This window comes from Danio rerio, chromosome 2, assembly GCF_052040795.2.
Source record: "Danio rerio strain M-AB ecotype USA chromosome 2, GRCz13ab, whole genome shotgun sequence".
NCBI lineage: Eukaryota > Metazoa > Chordata > Actinopteri > Cypriniformes > Danionidae > Danio > Danio rerio.
The window spans coordinates 28,941,145-28,963,884 of NC_141022.1; the positions used below are offsets into that span (position 1 = coordinate 28,941,145).

At 35.1% G+C, this 22,740-nt stretch overlaps 1 protein-coding gene across 2 annotated transcripts in view; it reads left to right on the forward strand.

The window, feature by feature from the left end:
• ppp2r3a (protein phosphatase 2, regulatory subunit B'', alpha) overlaps positions 1 to 22,740 on the forward strand; it is a 124,616-nt gene that overhangs the window by 87,933 nt on the left and 13,943 nt on the right. The window contains exon 1 of one of the 2 annotated variants that reach the window (XM_087240888.1): positions 21,817 to 22,371. The exons of the other annotated variant lie outside the window; for it this stretch is intronic. Coding sequence (XP_087097014.1) covers positions 22,240 to 22,371 — 132 coding nt within the window. The 5' untranslated portion in view covers positions 21,817 to 22,239. Of the gene's footprint in view, positions 1 to 21,816; positions 22,372 to 22,740 lie in introns of those variants that run through there. 2 annotated transcript variants of the gene reach the window in all.

The window sequence follows — 22,740 nt, forward strand, 5'->3', positions numbered from 1 at the left end:
AAAGTAATGGAAAAGGCTATAGCTCTGGTCTGAAACATGACAACAGCCTGCTCAAACAACAGTGGGCATCAGTTTAAGCACTGATAGAGATTGCTGAGTGACATCAGCCCTTGGTTTTTTTTCCCAGGATTTGAGATGTCTGAGGGAAGGCTATAACACTGTACTTAAGCCTCCATTTGTGTTGGGGGCTGCTTAATTCCACAAGCTGGCATGGGGATTTCACAGAACACGAGAGATCTGTGTTACTTCCTAAACCATGGCCAACAGTGGCTTCCTTTTTTACACTCCAACAATGAATCTGTTGCTCATTCATTGTCTAATTTTTGGACAAATATCCGGATAGGATGGTTAGCCTGTTTGTGCATCAGAGAATTCATGTGAGCTGAAGTTTTCTGTAATTTTAACATTTATTTGTCAAAATGGTTGTTTAGTTTCGTCTTTTTCAGGAACATACAGAGGAGATTCAAATTAGAGAGCAAAAATGTAAATGACAAGGTCATAAGTATATTTCATAAGTTACATATAATATTAAGCGCAGTTTAAAAACATTAATGAGATATTTAATAAAGATACAAAAATGATCACATTTTGCTGAAAGACCCTCTGATAAACATCCAACTCAGGCTCATTCTGAAAACGTACCGCTATATGCATTAACAGTGGGAAAGCCATCCACTCTAAGGTAAGCGGTAAGCGGGTTAGCGCAAAAAGAAACCGAATCACACCGCCCCCTAGCATTTGTTTTAAAGACTAAATGCATTCATATGTAATTCTGGCTGCATAATTCGAGACACATACTGTACACAGGGCTACGTTTTCAGAATGAGCCAGTGTTGTAAACATCTGCCTTCACACTGCCATGTAGCATTATAATAGACCCATCTGCTTCTGCAAAAGCCTCCAAACCATCACACTTCCTCCTCTACTGACTTCTACAGACACTTTTAATTCAGTGTTTTGAGGATGAACTCTTTCATTCACACACACTCATACACTGCGGCTAATTTACTTCAATTTATCTACAGTATACCACCTGTCTTTGAACTGTGGGGCAAACAGATCTAGCAAACCAGCAACTTTGTAGCTGTGAGGCGACAGTGCTGACCACTGAGCCACTATGCTCCCACTATAAACATATAGTTTTCCAGATAAATTAAACCTAAAATTTCCTCACTAAAGTGAAATTTTGAACAGTTCTGGCCACAAAACATGCTCATCAGCAAAGGTCTGTGGACCATCAGCCTTTTGGGGCACTTGAATAAGTTACAATAGTCACATTGTAAAGATGTAGAGCCTTTTTTATGTCAAACAATTAATGAAATTACCAACAGGGGTCCATTTTTTCTTCGTGGAGTACTCATTTGAATTTAACTGATGATTTTATGTGATTCAGTATAGTTTCATTCTTCACAACTCATTCAGGAGTTCATTCAGAAGTCAGGACTTCTTTTTTAATACTTCTAAAATGTTTTGATATTGTAGTGTGTGTATACACTACCGGTCAAAAATTTGGGGACAGTTTTTTTTCCATATTAAATATATTTTTCCATGACGACGCAGTGGCGCAGTAGGTAGTGCTGTCACCTCACAGCAAGAAGGTCTGGTTCGAACCTTGGCTTGGCTCAGTTGGCGTTTCTGTGTGGAGTTTGCATGTTCTCCCTGTGTTCACGTGGGTTTCCTCGGGGTGCTCCCATTTCCCCCACAGTCCAAAGACATGCGGTACAGGTGAATTGGGTTGGCTAAATTGTCCGTAGTGTATGAGTGTGTGTATGAATGAGTGTGTGGATGTTTCGCAGGGATGGGTTGCGGCTGGAAGGGCATCCGCTGCGTAAAAAACGTCCTGGATAAGTTAACGGTTCATTCCGCTGTGGCGACCCTGGATTTATAAAGGGACTAAGCCGACAAGAAAATGAAGGAATGGATGAAAATATTTTTCCAGATTATTAAATGTAAAAAAATTGTTAATTTTTTTTTTATTTATTTACATTTTAAATAACTGCTTTCTTATTGTATGTAATTTCAAATGAAATTATTACTCCAGTCATTATTGCTTTTATTACTATTACCATTTTTATTAATAATAATAATGATAATAATAATACATATTAAAGTGATTTCTGAAGGATCATGTGACTCTGAAGACTGGAGTAATGAAGCTAAAAATCCATCTTTAAAATCACTGGAATAAATTATTAAATTAAATGATAATCTACTTTTAAACAGTTATTTTATAGCACAATAACATTTCACAATTTGTACTTTATTTTTTTATTAAATAAATGCAGCTGTGGTAAGCAGAAAAAACTTATTGCTACTGGCCCCAAACTTTTGACGTTAGTGTATATTCTGGCTGAATGTTTGAATGGGGGTGTCCAGTTGTAATAAAGCAGAGCTCTTCACTTTAGCATGTTGCCTGCAAGTTGTTATCCAAAAGATTACTCATCATCCTGCGGACCAAGCGAAATACAAATATCTAATTTATAATGGATTTGCGAAACCTTCCAGACTACCCATGTGCCCTGCATTTGAGTAATCGGAGCAATGCTGCTTTTAATGCCTGAAGCTCAGCACAAGTGCTTATTAAGAGACAATGAATACAGGCCTGCCGAATACAGAAAGCCCAGTTGTCATTGAACAGTGTTAATGGCTGATTTTATCAGCTCGCTGAGTGCTGAAGGCAGAAGCGTTTTAATGGACTCTCATCTCGACATAATGAACCTCGTCTTGTCACAGTCACGGTCACTTTTACCTGCTTTGATGCTCACAGAGTTTGTTGTTATAGGTACAATCTATGCAATTGATTGATTTAAATTTACCCTGCAAACCTTTGGAACAAGTAAAAACATCGGCGTCCATAGAGTTTGTACAGATCTTTCTCCTAATCACAGCACCTGAAAAGTTGGCAGCTTTACATAAAAGGAACAAGTAAGCTTTAGAAAGAAAAAAAAAAGCTTTCAGTTTTGGCAGCGTTTGGACTCTGTGATTGCTGTTTTGTCACAGATTCATGTTACTGCATTCTGACTTCAGTGGGTGTTTTTTTGCAGCTGGTGGGAGTGAGTAGAAGGGAAAGTAAGTGCAAAGACAAAACAGGAATGGAAAGTAAGGTGTCACTGAGCTCTTCAACTAGATAATCTGATCACAGAGGGTTTGTAATGAGGCGGCCACTACAGACACGAGGAGTCAAATGTTCCCATGCTTTAAATTCTCGGATAATGACTAGCTGACCGGAGAAGAGTGAGTGAAATATTCATTTAAGCATGGATAATTGACTCTGACTCAGCTTTAAAAGTAGCAAGTGCTGTGAAAATCCATGGCCTCCAGTTAGCATATTGTTTTACTGTAAATCTGACTCATTACCTGTGTGGTCTTTAGCAGCAGTTTTCAATGTTTGCAATTTACTGAAGAAATATTAAGCATAAATCATTTTAAGATTTTGTCTAGTTTACCATGTCTAAAATTGGCACTTTTAATTTTACATCACATCCAAATTTTGGTTCTTCGATAAATAAAAAAAATAATTGAAGGTTTATTTAAGGGTTTATTTTAAATTTTTGATATGATACAATACTGTTTACAACTATCAATAGTTTGATAAGAACACATCTGAAAAACAGAGAGTGAGCTGCTGCAGAGAAAGTGCATAATCCAATTGGTCCTAAACAAGACTCATGCTTTATATTAAGAACTTTTAAATAACTTGTAAGATATAGTGAACAAGTGTAGTTCAAAGCATTTGCATTTGCATCTGAAAAACACAGAGAGGTTAGATTCTCCATCTATAAATGTTAAAAAAGTCATCTAAATATTTCCATTTTGTTGTCAAGGTGCATAAGTGCATGCCAGACAGGTAGAGCACAATAGCATTGGAGGATTTTTATTAATTATTGAAATTGTTATATATCTGTGTTATATTTGTGCTCATTTGTTGAATTTATGCCTACAAGTAAGTGTATTTTTTTGTGAGTAACTGTAAAATGACTGTTGTGTGATCAAATTAGTTGATTGAATTTAACTGCTTTGAAAGAAAGGAACTCTTTTTTTTTTCTTTGAGATTGTAATGGAGGATTGTTGTTTTATTTAAAAAAAAAAAAACATAATATGTAGCATAAACTACATGATTACAATCATGCTTTGTTTTTATAGGATTTAATATACATTAACATTGTTTCTTGGACAACACAAAACAAACATCAACAAGAAAAAAAACAAGTACATATTTTTGTTTAATATAGCAAATATAGCAATGTAATATACATATATATACAAAATGATTAGCCCTCAACAGATTGATTAGCTCTTTTTAAGCGATATTTAACTAATATTATAAGTAGACCTGCACAATATATCGTTTCAGCATCAATATCGCAGTGTGATCATTCACAATATAGGCACATCGCAAGTATGTTTAATATTGAAGTTGTATTATAATTGATAATTTTGCAAGTGTTTATTGAGGCCTGTGACTGTGTGCATTCAGGCATAAGAAATTGAACTGTTTATAACTTTGACAAATTAATAATGAATAATTTTATGGAATTGTTTCTAAAACAAAGGGAAAACAATAAAATGCAGTTTATTTAATTTGTCTTTTTTTCATTATTGACTATATCTATGCTTGTAGATTGTTTCTAATATTTTCTAAACTCTCCTGCAGAATCCCCCCAATCAATCTAAAACGATAAATTCTTTCTGAATATTTATTCAACTCATCTAGTGACGTTGTATTCATATCTCAAAATTTATCGCAGAATAAAAAAAACAACACAATGTTTGATTTTTCTAATATCATGCAGCTCTAATTACAATATAGTATATTATTCTATTATAATGTGATAAATATTATATAGTATAATATAATATTATAATATACTAATATTTCTCAAGTGATATTTACTAAGGAAACTGTCACAGTTTTTCCTATATTTTTTTTTCTTTTGAAGAAAAAAAAAAAATTAGTATAGGTGAATTGGGTTAGCTTAATTGTCTGTAGTGAATGAGTGTGTTTGTGTGTTTCTCAGTGATGGATTGCAGCTGGAAGGGCATCCACTGCTTAAAACATATGATGGATAAGTTGGTAGTTCATTCCGCTGTGGTGACCCCTGATTAATAAAAGGACTAAGACGAAAAGAAAATGAGTTAATGAATGAACATTCATTTGTGCTTGTCGCATGACACATTTGAACTTCTAAAAAACTTTTCATTTGCATTCTAAAGATGAACGGAAGTTTGGTTTTGTGAAGACATGAAGGCAAACGTTCTCATATTGCTTATACGTCCATTTCAAAAGCCATATGGGTCCCAGAAGCTTTTGAGTCGTCTTAGCTGAGACCTTTTTGGAATTTATACTGTTTCAATCAGAAATCATAGTCTGCCATCTAGTGCTTCAGAAAAACCTCACAACAAAAAACAGCATGGCACAGCATGTCATGTATGGAAAGACAAATGTTTGCCTGGCATCACAAGGTCTTTTTACAATTAGCCGCATTTGTTGTTGTTACTAACTCCCGTTTTCCACCTATGATCGTAGTATCTATTTCTACCTTTTAGTCCAGGGTATTAAGGAGGTGTGAATCAACAAAAGCTTCGTCCTCGTCAAAGATTCCATCTCTTCAGTCTCCTCACTGTTCAAAGGTCCTGATGGGGCTATATACGCCCTGTCTAGAGTTAACTGGACATCAGAGATGTGACACAATCCATGTTAATGTCCAAACTTTCTGGCGTTTTATCCACTTAAAGCTCTTTCCCTGTTTATATATGTTGGCAAATATAGTGAAATGATGAATGGATGGGCAGATGAGACATTTTTGGAATGCGGGTTCTGTGACCTTGTATCTCCTGGGTGGTAAACAGCATGCTTAAAAGGGTTTTAAAAAGTTTGACAAGCACTTCAAATCTGGCACTAATGACTGTGTCTGTATGAGGTGAGAGAGACGCAGAGACGCATTGTATTTCAAAGCCTCTGTGCTCAGTTGGGGTATTACGCATGACAGTCACATGGTTTGATTGATAGCAGGAACTGTTTTCGAGTATTAATTTGAACCCTGTAACCCGTATGAATGAAGTGATTGTAGGAGTATTTTTGTTGAGCTGTTCTCACATTATTACCTCTTTAAACTCCATAACCTGTTATGAATGAATAAATTAGAATGATCAGATCACTACACGATCTAAAGCTGTCTAGCATTTAAATTATATATATGTGTGTGTATAAGTGATTTCCTATATAATCATAGTTTATGTTTTCAGTTATTCTTCAGATTATATCCAAAAGAAAGAAAAAATCTATAACAGGTTTAGAAACACTCAAGCGCATGTACATGTATTTAACTTCAGCACATATACTTTTTGAGCTCACACCTCCATCTGCTGGTAAGGGTGGTTGGTGCAGCAGGCCTTGGTTTTGTAGCAGTTCTGAAGTTTTACATAAGATTATACAGTATGAATAGATTCATTCATTCAATTTCTTTTCGGCTTAGTCCCTTTATTAATCTGGGGTCACCACTGCGGAATGAACTGTAAACTTATCCTGCATATGTTTTTTACGCAGTGGCTGCCCTTCCAGCTCCAACCCATCACTGGGAAATCTCCATACACACTCAGTCACACTCATACACTACGGACAATTTAGCTTACCCAATTCACCTATACCGCATGTTCTTGAATTTCTGGGGGAAACCGGAGCATCCGGAGAGTATGAATAGATAATCTATATTAATAGATTTACAGTCTAGGTGGTGATACTTCCTGTTGCACATGGTGATTTGACAGATGCACAGCTTTGAAAAAAATCTCCATGTAGAAAGAATATATATTTGTATAAAATGGTTAATGAACTGCGCATTCAATATTCTATCAATGTAAATCAGAGACACACAGTAGTATACAGTTCATTTTCATTCATTTTCAGATATTTTCCAAGTGATGTTTAACAGAGCAAGAAAATGTTTTAAAGAACTTTCTATTAAATCAATTAGCATAATTAATTTGTGTGTGTGTGTGTGTACAGTATATATATATATATATATATATATATATATATATATATATATATATATATATATATATATATATATATATATATATATATAACTGCTATGCTCAAAATTATTAGCCACCTTAAGATTTGTTTTAGTTTTTTGGCTACAGAACAAATCACTGTTATCCAATGACTTGCCCAGTTAACCTAATTTTAAGCCTTTAAACTGCACTTTAACTTAAAACCTAGTGTCATGCAAACTAATTTATTATTAGCATAGTAAAGACAAAAGAAATTTGTTAATAAAACTATTATGTTTAACAATGGTTAAACAGTTTAGGACTAATTTTGGTTTGAAATGTGAAATTCAGTTCACATGCTATATGCAATTTTTTATTTTATTTTTTTGTTACAAGAATCACAGTCAAGAAAGAAACAACATAGTACTATACTGTGTTTTTATGTATCACTGAAAATAAAAATTGATCAATCCACATCACTTTTCTGTAACACAACCTAAGCATACAAAGAAGTGTGAATGGTAGCATGGTAGAGACAGTATGTACCCTAATGTATTTTTGCATTCCTGCATAGCTGGAGAACATACAGTGGTCAGCAAGTTCATTTCCTAAATGCAGTACTTGGTTTAAAAGTGCAGAACTTCTTAGAGTTAACAGAGATAATTACTGGCATGGCAACAGTAAAATTAATAGTGTCTTGTGTTGCAATTAATTTATACAGAAAGTAAGCTGCATCAGTATAGCCAGTATATTTTTAGTAAGACTTTATTATACATGTTAGCAAGTAGCTCTTCAAGATGAGAAGTTTTTTTTTTCTTAGCTCAAGCTTAAAATAAATAATAAGCTTCTTCATTTTTGCATTCTTTAAATGTGCAAAAAGCTCACTGAGATGAATCAGAAAGATTTCAGACATAATAAATTCCTCACTTTGTTCTTCTGGCATAATCATAAGTCTATTTTGTGTTCGGTTTTAAAAGCAGTAGCCTTCATGATATGCCACACTGAGAGAAAATGTTGTCATCTTTGTAGAAAGTAATAAGAAAATTGCAAAAAGTAAGTTTTTTGAATAGCACAAAGTTAAAGTAGATAGCATGTAAGTTTGAATGCACAAAAGTAGATATACAGTATGTTGGTACAATATGCATTTTTACATGATGAATTATGAGTAACTATTTTCAGATAGTTGTTTTCAGTCTAAGCTGGTTAAAAAACGACATTTAAAAATGTTTTTTATTGGGGGAGCATTTTCAAAATCTGACTAAAATATGGCAAAAACTGACTAATATATTTATTATTGCTATATTAAATGTACATGTTCTCCAATAATTTCTTACAATACTCACAGATGTTTAAATTGCTGACAAGCTGTCTTTACATACAACTTTCAGATTATTAACATTATTCGGATTATTCAACGCAATCACATGCCAAATTCATAACTCATAGTGGCTAATTCGTATGCATTTGTATAATCTAATTCATACAATTTAGAACAATTTGCCCATCACCCAATGACAGTTTTAGGGGTGGGGTTGGGTGCCACACTTTACTTTTTAAAATCATACATTTTCCTTTGACAGAACTTGTATGAATTCGAAACAGAAAATACTTGTGTTTTCTCACGAGATCAGGCTGGATTATTTGCTTAGAAGTGTGATTTTTTTTTTTCTTTCAGTATTATTGAGGTGAAAGAAAAAAACTACTATTTATTAGATACAGTTTTAATCTGTTTACATGAAATGCAGTAAACATGCTGCACCAGTTTCTATGCACTAAATGAATTTACATGGCAGAAACTGTGCAGTTGCAGACAACAGATAATTTAGCTGAAGTAAAAGTTCTATATAATAATCATAATAATAATAATAATAATCATTTCACAGTTTATTTATGCGGGTTGATTATGTACAGTTAAAGTCAGAATTATTAACCCCGTTTAAATTTTATTTTCTCTTTTAAATATTTTCGAAATTATATTTAACAGAGGAAATTTTTACAGTATGTCTGATAATATTTTTTTCTTCAGGAGAAAGTCTTATTTGTTTTATTTTGGCTAGAATAAAAGCAGTTTTAAATTTTTAAAAACATTTTCAGGTCAATATTATTAGCCCCTTTACGCCATATTTTTTTCGATAGTCTACTGAACAAACCATCGTTCCCTGGGAAACATCCACACACACATTTATACACTAACTTATACACTACGAACAATTTAGCCTACCCAATTCACCTGTACTGCATGTCTTTGGACTGTTGGGGAAACCGGAGCACCCGGAGGAAACCCATACGAATGCAGGGAGAACATGCAAACTCCACACAGAAACGCCAACTGAGCCGTGGCTCGACCCAGCGACCTTCTTGCTGTTAGCTGTCAGCACATACATACACTACATACTGCGCCACTGCTTCACCACATCATGGCAAAGATAAAATAAATCAGTTATTAGAGATGAGTTATAAAAAACTATTATGTTTAGAAATGTGTTGAAAAAAAATCTGCTTTCCAATAAACGGAAATTGGGGGAAAAATAAGCAGGGGGGCTAATAATTCTGACTTCAACTGTAAATATATACTGGTATCTATATTTACTATAACTGATAATTATTGTGAAAGTACTACACTCAAAAAGTGATGTTTGCTGTTTGTGTAAACTACTCATTTAAATGAGCTGAATAAACAACATTCTAGATTTTTTTTGGGGGGGGGGGGGCAACTTAATTGTTTTATGTTTAATCCACTTAAATTTGTAAAAACAAGTGTTGGGACAATATGAAGGAATTGCATGAGACCAAAAATGTTTTACAGTGTACACTCAAACAAACTACTTGATTAAAATGAGCAAAAACAACTCAATTCTTCAGTTTTTTTTTTTTTTGCGATTTTTATGTTTTATGTTTAAAGTACTTAAATCAGTAATACTTATTAAGTGAATTTATTTAAGATTACTGGTGTGGAGCCCAGCATTTTTACAGTGTATACAAATAAACATAAATTGAACTGAATAAAAATTTGGAGTCGTGTGAACGCTAATAATACCCTTAAAGTTTATATTTGGCTAATGATTATTGTGATAAAAATCAGCATATCACATAGTTTAATCAGATTGTGGTGTTAATTTGATTAATTTGAGTATTGTGTTTCATGAGCTATAGTTTAATCGCAATATTTCCAGAATCCAATCATAAAATGATGGTGCAACAAAAAAAGCGTATTGACACTAGTAGCTTCAGTAATGTGAATGTTTTCACTGCTCTCTGTGTTTTTTTTTTTCTCCGTTATTTGGTTGTTAAAACATGAGCAGGTCTTTGGCCAGTCTGCTTTGACCTGCTCTAAAATAGATGGCATTCGACTGGTAAACAACAGCATGTGGAGATTGTATTGAGCAAGAGCCACAAACACAGGACTGCCACAAATCAATGGCAACAGTACTTCATGTAAATGTCAGTTCAGACAACTGACAAGTGTTTGTTTCATCTTTGAGCTTCCCAGTGAACAGTGCTGTCAGATATTCACATAAGTAATAGCATACTTCTCAGTCAGCAGTCTGCACCAGGCATGGGACAATAACCGTTTTCAAGGTATACCACGGTTTGGAAAGGTTTCAAGATTGTACTGTAAAACTCAAAGTGTTCCATTATACTATTCCTACGGTATATGTAAGATTATATATATATATATATATATATATATATATATATATATATATATATATATATATATAGAGAGAGAGAGAGAGAGAGAGAGAGAGAGAGAGAGAGAGAGAGAGAGAGAGAGAGAGAGAGATTTTTTTTTTTAAGGTTTTTAGTTTTTTTAGGACAACAGTATCTGCAGCAGAAAAGATATCCAAAGATGCCATTTTTTAGTTGTAAAGAAATCTGTGTTTTGAAATTTATGAAGACAGCAAAAGTCAATAAATTGTTATTTGATTTATTTAGCCTGACATGTTTACTGTTGCAAAATATTTTAAATGTTTCAAAGGGGAAAAAAGTTTTTGTTTTTTACCCAGACATTTAAAAAATATATATTTTAGAGCAGTAATCACGATAACAACTGTAAAACCGTGATATTTTTTATCCAAGGTTATACTGTCAGAATCATGACTAGTCTGCATGCATTGTTTAAATTACAGTCCTAAAGTGTTATAATTATTTATTTATATATATATATATATATATATATATATATATATATATATATATATATATATATATATATATATATATATATATATATATATATATATATATATATATATAAAATGCTAAAATAAGTAAAGCAAGTGTAGAGTAATTACATGAGATGCTTTTATATTTTATTTATTTATTTATTTTGCTATTAGTAGTAGTTACAATATATTTATTTGATCTAATAATGATTTGAATGATCTAATAATCCTAATTATTTCATTTATTAAATAACAGTTAAAAGATAAAGATGATAATAATTATTATTATTATGGTCACATTTTATTTTAATATACATTTCTCACTGTAAATAAACCATTAACTAAGACTTTTGGCTCAATTGACTGCTACTACTACTTATTAATAGTTTGTAAGGTAGTTGTTGGGTTTAGGTAACAGTCATACACTACAGCCAGTTTAGTTTATTCAATTCACCCATAGTGCATGTGGACTGTGGGGGAAACCCGAGGACCCGGAGGAAACCCACGCAGGGGGTATAAAAACAGGGAGAACATGCAAACTCCACACAGAAATGCCAACTGACCCAGTCGGGAAATGAACCAGTAAGCTTCTTGCTATGAGGTAACAGTGCTAACCACTGAGCCCCCGTGCTGCCCTTTTATGACTTCAACAACAATAATAATAATGGTTATAATAACAATAATGGTGATTTATTTGTATTGATGAATTAATATTTATATTAGTGATTGTAATGGGTTTTATTTTGATTTTCAAAATCTCAAATGTAGGGAAAAAGAAACTGTATATAAAGTATGTGTCAATGTAGTTATCTGTTATCAGCAGTATATCTATTTGACACGTGAAAACATCTAAACAAAAATAAATAAATAAATAAAAAAAACTAAAATAAAATGTTTTTGAGTATTAAATGTATTACTTTAAATTCCTCTACCAAAGCGTGAAAAAGAAATGGACTTTTACTGTATAAATCCCCAAAATTCCATGCCTTTAATTAGGACTGGGCAATTATGAATCTCTGCTACATGTAAATCATATTCTTTGTTGCCAGTGTATTTGTTCGTACCTTCCAGAATAAGAAAATAAATAATTATATTGAATATTTTTAAAAAATCGTTCAAAAATCAAAACCAAGGTAAATTATTCTCAATTAATCGAGGCTTTGATTTGAGGTCATATCGCCAAACTTTGTCTCTGATCAAATCTCATTCGGAATATTCTGCATCTGCATGTTTTAGAAAAACCATCCCATCCTCCAAGAGGCCCTTCCTTTTGTGATGTGCAGTTTTAATGGCACCTCTTTCTCCGGCTCCAACGTGTGTCTCTTCTTAGAGGAAATCCAGCTCGGAATAGAATAGGCCCTCATAAAATCCACTTCCTCAATTCAGCCCTCTGACGAATGTGTGTGAGGAAATAAGGCCCCTTTCTTGCCCCCCACATTCCCCAGAGGCTCTCAGAAGTCCAGGTAAAGGGTTATCGCTATGGTGATGGCATTTGGCACTTCTATTTTCAATCAAACAGTGTGTGTGTGGTGAGGGTGGGGTATTTGTATGTGTTTCTAAAGTCTGCCCAGTGCCTGTTGCAGAAATAAACTGCAAATTAGAAGCTTTATCTTTGAGGATCGTTTTACACACATGGCAGCGGGTCCTGCGTCAGAGCGGGTGAGGATGAGATGGGTCTGGTCCCGCTTCTCTCTTTCTGCACCACTGCGGCCTCTGCCATCTGCCCCCAGTCACTCCAACTGTTTGGGTTCAACATGATATAACAGAGAGGAGATATGTGTACAGGCTGGCTTATGCGCCATGAACACCAGTTTGCTTTAATACTGTGTGAAAGGCTAAAAGGATAGTGTCAATATTAACAAGATGGTTGTGTTGTTATGTAATTCGGGACACATGATCTAGTACATTTAATGACACAAATTAAATAAATCACATCAGTACCTAGATTATGCTAAAGACTCATGTTATGTCATGCCTTTGAAAGCAATAAAAATGTTACACTACGGCGGAAAGTTTCTGTCACCTAAAATGTAGAACAGCAGATTTCAGATGTTTTTCAAATGTTCAAATGTTTTCAAAATTGCATATTGTATTTGTAATTTTCATATTTTAAAGTTTATTATCCATAATAACATTTTTTTATGTTTAGTGATGATTTTTTAGGTGAACTAATCATGCAAAAGATCAGTCAGAGATGAATTTATAATAAGTAATAATTACAACTTGTAGTCATGACAAACAATTCAACAAATTATTGTAATCTGGAGCAGTCTGCATTTAATTGTTTAAGTGAGATTAAAAATGTGTGGTAGGTGATCTGCCTTCATGCTATTCATTATCATAATATAATCTGAAACACAATCACTTGCCTGCCTCCAAAGCCATGCCTCCTGAAATCACGCGAACACACACATTAAAAATCACAGAGACGTTCTATCATGTCATTCACCAGTTGGATAGTTTTTTATAATACTACAATTCCCAATGAAAAACTGAATTCTATTCAGCACATTTTCAGTTGTGTAGTTAGCAAAACTTGTCATAATGTGCAATATTTTATGCATGTGTGGATCGTTGGTCTCACTCTCTCACGTGTTTTTTCCTAAAACTGCTGTGCGTAGTGGTTGGCCAGGGGGGTGCAGGAATTACACTTATTAATAAGCCATACTTACATGCTTTTTCAGACCGAATATTTAAAGTAGCATGTTAAACAATACAGCGTGTCACAGGTTGTCATTGTTCAAAAAGGAACCAAGGGGAATATAAAACCAACTTCAGCTCAGTAAAGCAGGCTAGGCAAAATAGTTCTATTTACTTCTGTTTTGTTGTTAAACTAAATAAAAATCCACATTATCGATGCAGTAAAAGATCCTTATAAAATTGAAAATAGTCGCATCAATCTTTGGCTGGAAGATTTTAGTGGCTGAACAACACTTCTGTGCACATAACCCATTTATAAAACAACAATATCTACACAAGCTTTGCATGACTAAAATAGTTAAGCATAACATTACCTGTCTAAAAGAAATACTTAAGCCATGGTGTCGTCCTTTCTCCAGCATGCAAAAGATTATCCAATATTGATTCAGGACTTTAAAAAGTTTTGATTCAGCATTTGTTTTTACAGCTCTCTCTCTCTCTCGCTCTCTCTCTCTCTCTTTCTTGTGCATGTGAACGTGGTGCACATGCAAACGGTAGATCTGTGTAAATGGCTGTGCAGTTGTACAAATCTACATTTGTTGTTGTTTGGGCTACTTATAAGAATTATGGGAATTGTGGGCCAAATTTTTATTGGATGAACATTTTTTTCGTCTTATGCCTTACTCAGAATATAAAAATGAATCAGATTTTCTATCTGTCACTTTCTGTATTTGTCTCAATATCTGTCTCTGTCTTCCTATCTGTCACGGTCTCTGCAGTGTTATGTCATTCGTTTACGTTAAAATGTCTTTAACTTATTTTTTTATTTAATCAGGTTTTTTGGAAAAGAAAGTTAATATTTTAGCCTGTTTGATTGATGCAAGTTGAGATGACTAGAAAAGTGAAAAAAATTGTTCAGCCAAAAATGAAAATGGTTCCATTACTTACTCATACCAAGCAATACATAAGCAATTCTTGGTGTATATTACTTTTTTTAGTCAAATTAACACAGTCATAGTAGTTAAAAAAAATGTCTGGCTCTTCCATACTGTATAATAGTGTTGGATAGGGGCTTTAATTTGGAAGCATCAAAAAGCACATAAATCTGTTGTCAATCTAAAGCAAACACATACATGTTTTGCGACAGATATTTAAAATGTTAAATTATAAACTCCAATGACTGACTTTGGGCAGTGATTGAATGCACGTTATGCGGGATTAGGATTAGACAGGCCTCACTTTATCCAGTAACCACTTATCACATAGTTTGTTTAGCACAGAAAAAGATGAAAAAGAAAACTGATTTAATATTTCTTCATAACATTTTACAGTATATTGCGTACAGTATAATACACTGCTTCATACAATGTGTTTATCATTTAAACATGTGAAACATTTCTGTTACAAAAACACGTTGATCTGCTTCATAAAACATGCATTAACCTCCATGGTGGTGTTTGAATTAGTTTGAGGACACATTTGTGATAATAAAAGCTGCTATCTAACATCTTTATAAAACACAGAAAAGCCAGAATAAAATGTTTAACTACTCAGACTATGCTCGTCTGACAGAAAAAAAGTAATATACACCAGCAGCAAGTTTTATCTATTTTTCTCTGTCTATTGTATATTTATTATTTTCTCTGTTTATTCCTGTCAGTCGCTCTATGTATCCATCTGTGAAATGCAGGCACAGTTATCCTATTCCTCTTCTTACTGTTGTCTGCTCTCCTAACTTTCAGTAAGGATCTAATATAACACCTCGGTGCCCATCCTCCTCCAGTCTCGGAGGCCTGTCCTGCACTTGCTGTGCCATAAATCAAAACACTAAGCATAGCTTTGAAAGCTGAAATTAAACTCGGAATAACTGCTTTAAGTCAGCTATGTGCTTTTTCTTAGTATTTGGAGCTCGAAGCAAACACCTATTTTTGCCCGGGAGGTGCCTAATACTGCCTATTGCCAATGCCGAATGCACATTGTGAAGTTATAAAGTGAGTGCGTTGTGCAGGCAAAGAAGTGCTTGCTGGGCTTCAGTTGACAATGGCATCCCAACACTGCGCAACTGAGACCTGCTGAAAATCGATGGAATGAAAACATTATTATTCCCACAAATGCAACAAATTTAGCCAGATTACAGAGTTATCGGGCTATGCGCATGCCGTTTAGACTATCACACCACAAGTTTATGTAAATCCTAGAAAGCCAGTGATGTTGTAGCGGGGAAACTGTCATGTAAAGGTTAAGAAGATCGTTTTGATAGGTCATGCCAGTGGACAGATGACACCCGTAAAGTGCTCTGATACCTCTGGAATCTCATAGAGCGGATTTGCCGTTAATTGAAGACTCAGCGTGGTGCTGCAGTGTCCGGGATGATGGGAAGGAGACAGGTGTGATGAGTCGGGCTCCTGTCAGAGCAAGAACATACTCAGCACCTGCAGAGCCATCGAGAGGCCCGGGCACTGTTACACCACGTCCTAGGACAAGCTGGCTGGCATAAGCAGGCAGACAGGTGTGACTCTGCGGCTGAAAGGGAAGGCAGGGGGTGTATTAACTCTACTTGCTCATAGGATTTCCCAGCGTTGCACAGCTCTGCTGGTCTCAGCGAAACCACTCTTATGCTAGCAATGAAATGCCCATCCCTCCTTTAGCACCCAGAAGCTCTGACTGTTTACATGCAATAAAAATGTACCACACGTATCTATCTATCTATCTATCTATCTATCTATCTATCTATCTATCTATCTATCTATCTATCTATCTATCTATCTATCTGTCTGTCTGTCTGTCTGTCTGTCTGTCTGTCTGTCTGTCTGTCTGTCTGTCTGTCTGTCTGTCTATCCATCCATCCATCCATCCATCCATCCATCCATCCATCCATCCATCCATCCATCCATCCATCCATCCATCCATCCATCCATCCATCCATCCATCCATCCATCCATCCATCCATCCATCCATCCATCCATCCATATATATATATATATATATATATATATATATATATATATATATATATATATATATATATATATATATATATATATATATATAGGCTGTAAAAAATCTGTAAATTTTGAGGTAGGAACCATAAAACAATTTTTTTAATTTTATGGTAATCTTCCATATTTCTTTTATTTCTAGTGTTAATTCACCAGTGCTTTTGAAGCACATTTTACCTTTGTACATACAGTAACTGAGGAAAAAATTGCAGTAATGTCAGCATAAAAAGTCGTGCAGGGAATTCTGGGAAAATCATATTGGGCTTATTCACCAAACAAATATTAATCAGGTTACAGATTTTGAATGTATCTTTTTTTTACTTTTAAAATCTCTTCCATTTTTATATTATAACATCTATATATCTGTCCGTCCGTCCGTCCGTCTGTCTGTTTATCTGTCTTTATCATTTCAGGTTATATATTTTAAATACAATTTTCCATACACATTTCCCCGCAGTCTAAAGACATGCGTTATGAGTGAATTGGATAAACTAAATGTTGTATCTTAGTAAATGAGTATGTTTGTGTGTGAATGAGAGAGTGTGTGGGTGTTTTACAACACTGGGTGTTCACAAGTTAGTTTACTCTCTGTGCTGGGTTGCATCTGGAAGTGCAGCTGCCACATAAAACATATGCTAAAGTAATTGGCGGTTCATTGCACTATGGGACCCCTTTAAATCATGGAATAAGCCAATAAAAAAGTTAGTGAGTGAGTGTTTTAAATACAATTACATTTTATTCATCAAAGATTTATTCACTAATACATTAAGCAGCAAAACTTAAATTAATTCATTATATTAAAGGCTGTATGTTTAAGACTGTTATAAATTAAGCTTTGCCATCAGGTATAAAGTCATTTATAATGAATAAAATAAAATAAAATATAGTAATTTTATACATTATAAATTACTTTATACCTGACGAGAAAGCTTAATTTATATCAGTCTTAAACATACAGCCTTTAATATAATGAATTGTTAAATGTGCAATTATACTGATTCTAAATATTTTCAAAAAATGTCTAAAGATAATTTTTTACATTTATATATATATATATATATATATATATATATATATATATATATATATATATATATATATATATATATATATTACCTGAATTACCTAAAGTCCAAAAGAGACAATTGAAAAAAAAAAAGGAATGTTTCTTGGACCCATTGAAATATAGCTGTTGTAACAGTCGGATTATTTTAATTGGAGTTCGAGACCAATATGGTATGCATTTCTCAGCCAGCACTGCACAAGACTTGGAATCAAAGATACTGCAATATAAAAATACTTATGTCTACAATGTTGGGGAAATTCATCACAAGTCTTTAGAATGTGACCCTGGATCCAGTGCCACTGTGTTCTACAGCCACCCACCAGGCAAGGTGACACTCAAGTATTTATATTGTTCTGCAGCAGAGGACAGTAAAGTCCTGGACTGGATGAGTGTTTCTTGGCCGTTCGCCGTGATAAGATAGCCATCATGTCTGTGTAAGAAGTGCAATCAACTAAAAATACACAGGCTTTAGGCTCATTAATAAATTTTAACAATAACATTAACAATATTTTTTTTTTATAAAGGGCAATTAATAAAAGGGGTTTTAAATGTTAGTGTTGAAAAAATGTATTATTAAATAATTGCCTGGACCATAAAAATGCATTTGAAATCATACAAAAGTTTTATGTGAGGAAATACACCCATTTCTTTCAAAGAAAAAAATTCTTTTTCTGTTTTTTTTTGTCTGAAAGCTAGAGCTGCATCTTTTCTTTTCTTTTAACAAATTACAATTTTTTTATTACTGAAGGAAAACGCAAATCAAAAAGTAAAACAGTAACGAAAGGTATAACAGTACATGAAAATAAGAACCATGCACATGTGTAATTCTCTTTACATTTTACCAGTCAAAACATTTTTATCTGCATTTTATTCCAGCCATAGCTGCATGTCTTTGTTGATATTATAAATTTCCTTGAATGTCTTAAGTATGCTTTTATGAGTCATGTATATGGACTTTTTGTGCAAGAGCACTTTCTAATATTGAGTATGAATGAAACATGAGACTTTATATTTGGGCTTTAATTTGGAAAATAATGAGTTTTGCTCAGTTTTAGATCTGAAGTCAGGTGCAGCATCATGCAACTGTCCACCATGTCCTTATCTGAACTTAAAAAACGGCTAGAATTTCTATCTGCAGTCCTGACCATGTTGCGGCCATAATGCGCATGCACACATGAGTCGTAATGGGCATAATGCTCCCATGGGGAAGCAAGTTCGTATTCAACCTGTGTCATTTTTTCACACTAGATAGTGCTCCAGAATACAGTGTGAGTCAGAAGCACGCTAACTATAATCGGGGTCTGAGGTTTCTAAATTCATGGAAGAGAAGTTCATTAGTTTTCTATTTACGGTTGGTTTGTTTTTCAGGCTAAGAATTGGCCACCACAAGAATAAGTATTTCATTACATGCAGTTGAGACTGTGCATCTCTTCTCCTCCAATGGTCTGCCATTGCGCTAGATGAAGCTAATGGTGTTAGCAGCAGGCAGGCCTCTTTATGTCCCTCTGCCCTGCCCACAGAGGAATCTTGATGCGTTTGATATTCTCCTAACAGCTGCCAGAGACAGAACAGGGAATGCTGGGATTGCTATGTACAGCTGAAATGTCAGGAGGCCTCCTGTACAGCGGGTGTTATTTATAAGGCTTAAAGGAAAGGGGAGAAGATCTGCTGGGTGTTAGAGCTTAGTTACGCAAAGAGATCAGCATCGTTACCTTGGGTTTTTTCTTCTTCTTGAAAAGTTCAGTGGTTTATTTGTGCGTATAAAATGTAAACATGGCACCGATTAATACAGCTGTCTGTCAGTAGACCCGATGTGTGAATTTCTGGTAAGATAGAGCCATTGGATAATGAATAAACACAGACACTAGATGTCACTGTATCTTTTTAGTGTTCTGTTTGTTTTAGAGTTCACACAGGTATTATGGATTGTAGACTAGGACTGTTTACTTGCATATGGGCTTGATCTCAGAGATGAGGCAAATGAAAGAGAAATTTTACATTTTTCTCATGCTTACCATCCTTAAAGTGAACATTAATTCACAAATTTATGATTGAATATTTTTTATCATATAATTTTTTTCTTGATGGATGAGAGTATGTACTTATTTTGTGAAGAAAAAAACACAAAGTTTTGAGTGTGTAAGCTTTGGTATATATTGCTTCCTCAATAATGGATCATTCTGTTTAGTTGGATAACCTATCAATCATCTTGTCACATTATCCACATTTCTACCATAAATAATTAAGTTATTAAAGATGCAGCAGCCCATTATTCAGCCATTCGCCGGTCTTTCGTGCACAGAAATCTCCTCAGGTGTTTGGATAATTATGCATTCAGAAGATATAGACCAAACACGTCTTTATAAAAGTTTGTGTTCTTGCACATGAAATATAAAGCAGAAAATGTTAAATAAGTAGGTTCTATTAGGTTAGATATTAATTAACAATCATTTAAAAGATTTGATCTTTTCTTGACTGCCTTAAGATTAACCATCAGTTTCACGCATATGTAGTTTGACAATTTATATATCCTTGTTTGTAGTTTTAATTGAAGTCAAGTCCAGTGCATTAGCCAGGCAGCATCTGTCAATAGTGTATGCAAGGCCTTACACTTTTTACTGGAAATAGTAGACCACTCGTGTAACTTTGGAATACTCATTTCAGCGTACTATGATTTGGAACACACTCTGTTGTTTAAAAATATTTAGGATGGATAGTATTTGAATTTGGATGCAGCATTAGTGTGTACGGATGGAATTCCAATTCCATCATAGTCTTGTTTGTTAAATCTACCTAAAACAGGCACAATGCCAATTGGGGTCTCTGCAAATGTTCAGTTTACAATTATTTAAAGACAATTACAATTGCTTGAAATAAGTTTTTTATTCATTCTCTCAACAGTGAAGAACTGAGATTGTCACTTACTTTTAAAAGCCTTGTGGACTTTTTGAATATTTTTTTTGACAGCCAGGGGTCTTGCAGTCAAAAAGGTTGATTTAAAATGGTTTACAGCATTGATGTCCAATCTTATTGCTGGATGACCACTGTCCTGCATATTTAAGCACACCTGAACCTAATCAAGCTAATCAAGGTTTTGTTTAGATACATTTAGATAGGTGGGATGGAGCAAGTTGGAGATAAGCTCTGCAGGACACTCCTAATGCCAAAGTTATTTGGATTTATACCTCCTGCCAAATTTTGCATAAAGATCAAATGGAGAACCTATGACATTTGAAGTCAGTCAATGTGTACAGCCACAAATAATTTATTATTTACCTGGAGCAGGGGTCTCAACTCTTTGCTTTGCTTTGACGTTCCAGCCAGCCAGATAAGTTTGATTAAAGTTTGAGTTAAGCTGAAAGAAATTGGATATTGAGGGCTAAAGTTGAGAGCCCCCGATTTAGAGTTTGTGATTCAGTGGAGAACAGTGAAGTGACTCATCAGTGCTTTCATTCTCCACAAATAGTGGGCTTTGTCTACCTCAAGTGTGAAGTTCGATTGTCAGTTGCTTTGAAGCTTTCTAAAGCAGAAAGGAAGCTCTCTGCACTGCAAACATTATGCTGCAGGTACAGTGCCCTGAAACATTTTTGACTTGTCCCATTACTCCACTCCCCAAGTGCACCCCATGAACCCTCGGGAGCCGTATATTGCAGAGATCTGGCTCACTGAGCTATCTCCCCTCTCTCTCTGCCTTCCTCTGCACGTAAACAAAGTCTTGATCGAGCAATTTGCACATCATCTGTGCTCTGGCTAACTTTAGTCTTTCTCTTTGGGGCTGGGAGGGGGCTTCCATTCCCATAATACAACTTGCTCACCCATACAGACATTTGACACAGCCTACCCCCTCCCCTCTGTATCTGTGTGTTCAGCCCCCTGCTCAACAGGACAGGACTGGTACAGAGAGAGAGAGAGAGGGGACTGGTCTGGGAGGCAGACCCCGGAGCAGCTCATGTTTCGCAGGGCTGCGAACCCGTTGGCTATGGACTTGTGTTGAGATTTTGTGTTTTGTAGTTTCGAAGGGCAATCAGGAGGCTGGCGGCCTGGCCTCTCTGGTACAATGCTTCTGGATTCCAGCCGGCACAGTACCAGGCAAGATTCTAGGAATTGCATTGTGTGCCAAGACACATCCACCTTGCATCCCTGGACAAAACCTTTCCAATGAGAGTTTTGAAGTGAGCGGACCGCTGGGAGAACAAGTGTACAAGGAACACTGGCCAGAACGGAGTTCTCTGCAAGCTCCTGAACGGAGACTGACCCACCTTGACGAAAGTCCCTGAGGACATACTTTGGGAGTAGCTTGTGCATTTTGTTGTTGTATTTTTTGTGGGCTTCTTCTCATTTCTCACTTTTTGAGTCCTTTGACATTGCAAATATGATGATCAAGGAGGCCTCGTTAAGGGAAGATCCCGACTTGCGGGGTGAACTGGCCTTTTTGGCCCGCGGATGTGACTTTGTCCTTCCATCACGTTTCAAGAAAAGGCTCAAATCTTTCCAGCAAGCCCAGGTCAGTAGCCAACCTCTGTAGTTCTGCAAAGAATACCATGGCTAACTCTCACATGCCAGACAAGACAAACTATTCACAGGCAGATACCAACGTGTTTATTAATAGGACAGTGGAAGGGGGTGAGATAGAGATAGAGGAATACAGTGTCCAAGTGTTGCGTACTGGAACTTTTGCATGGGAAGGGGGAGGGAGTGGACAAGACGGGCCAGGCCAGGCTTGAGCCACAGCTGCTCTCTTCAATGCATTCATGTGGGCCTGTCCTGCTTGCTGTTTTCATCTTCAAAATTTTTGTCACACTTCAACAGCTCTGTTTCTGTTTGATTGACAGTAAGACTGTGCTGTTCAGAAATAAGCTGCCTTAGGTGTACA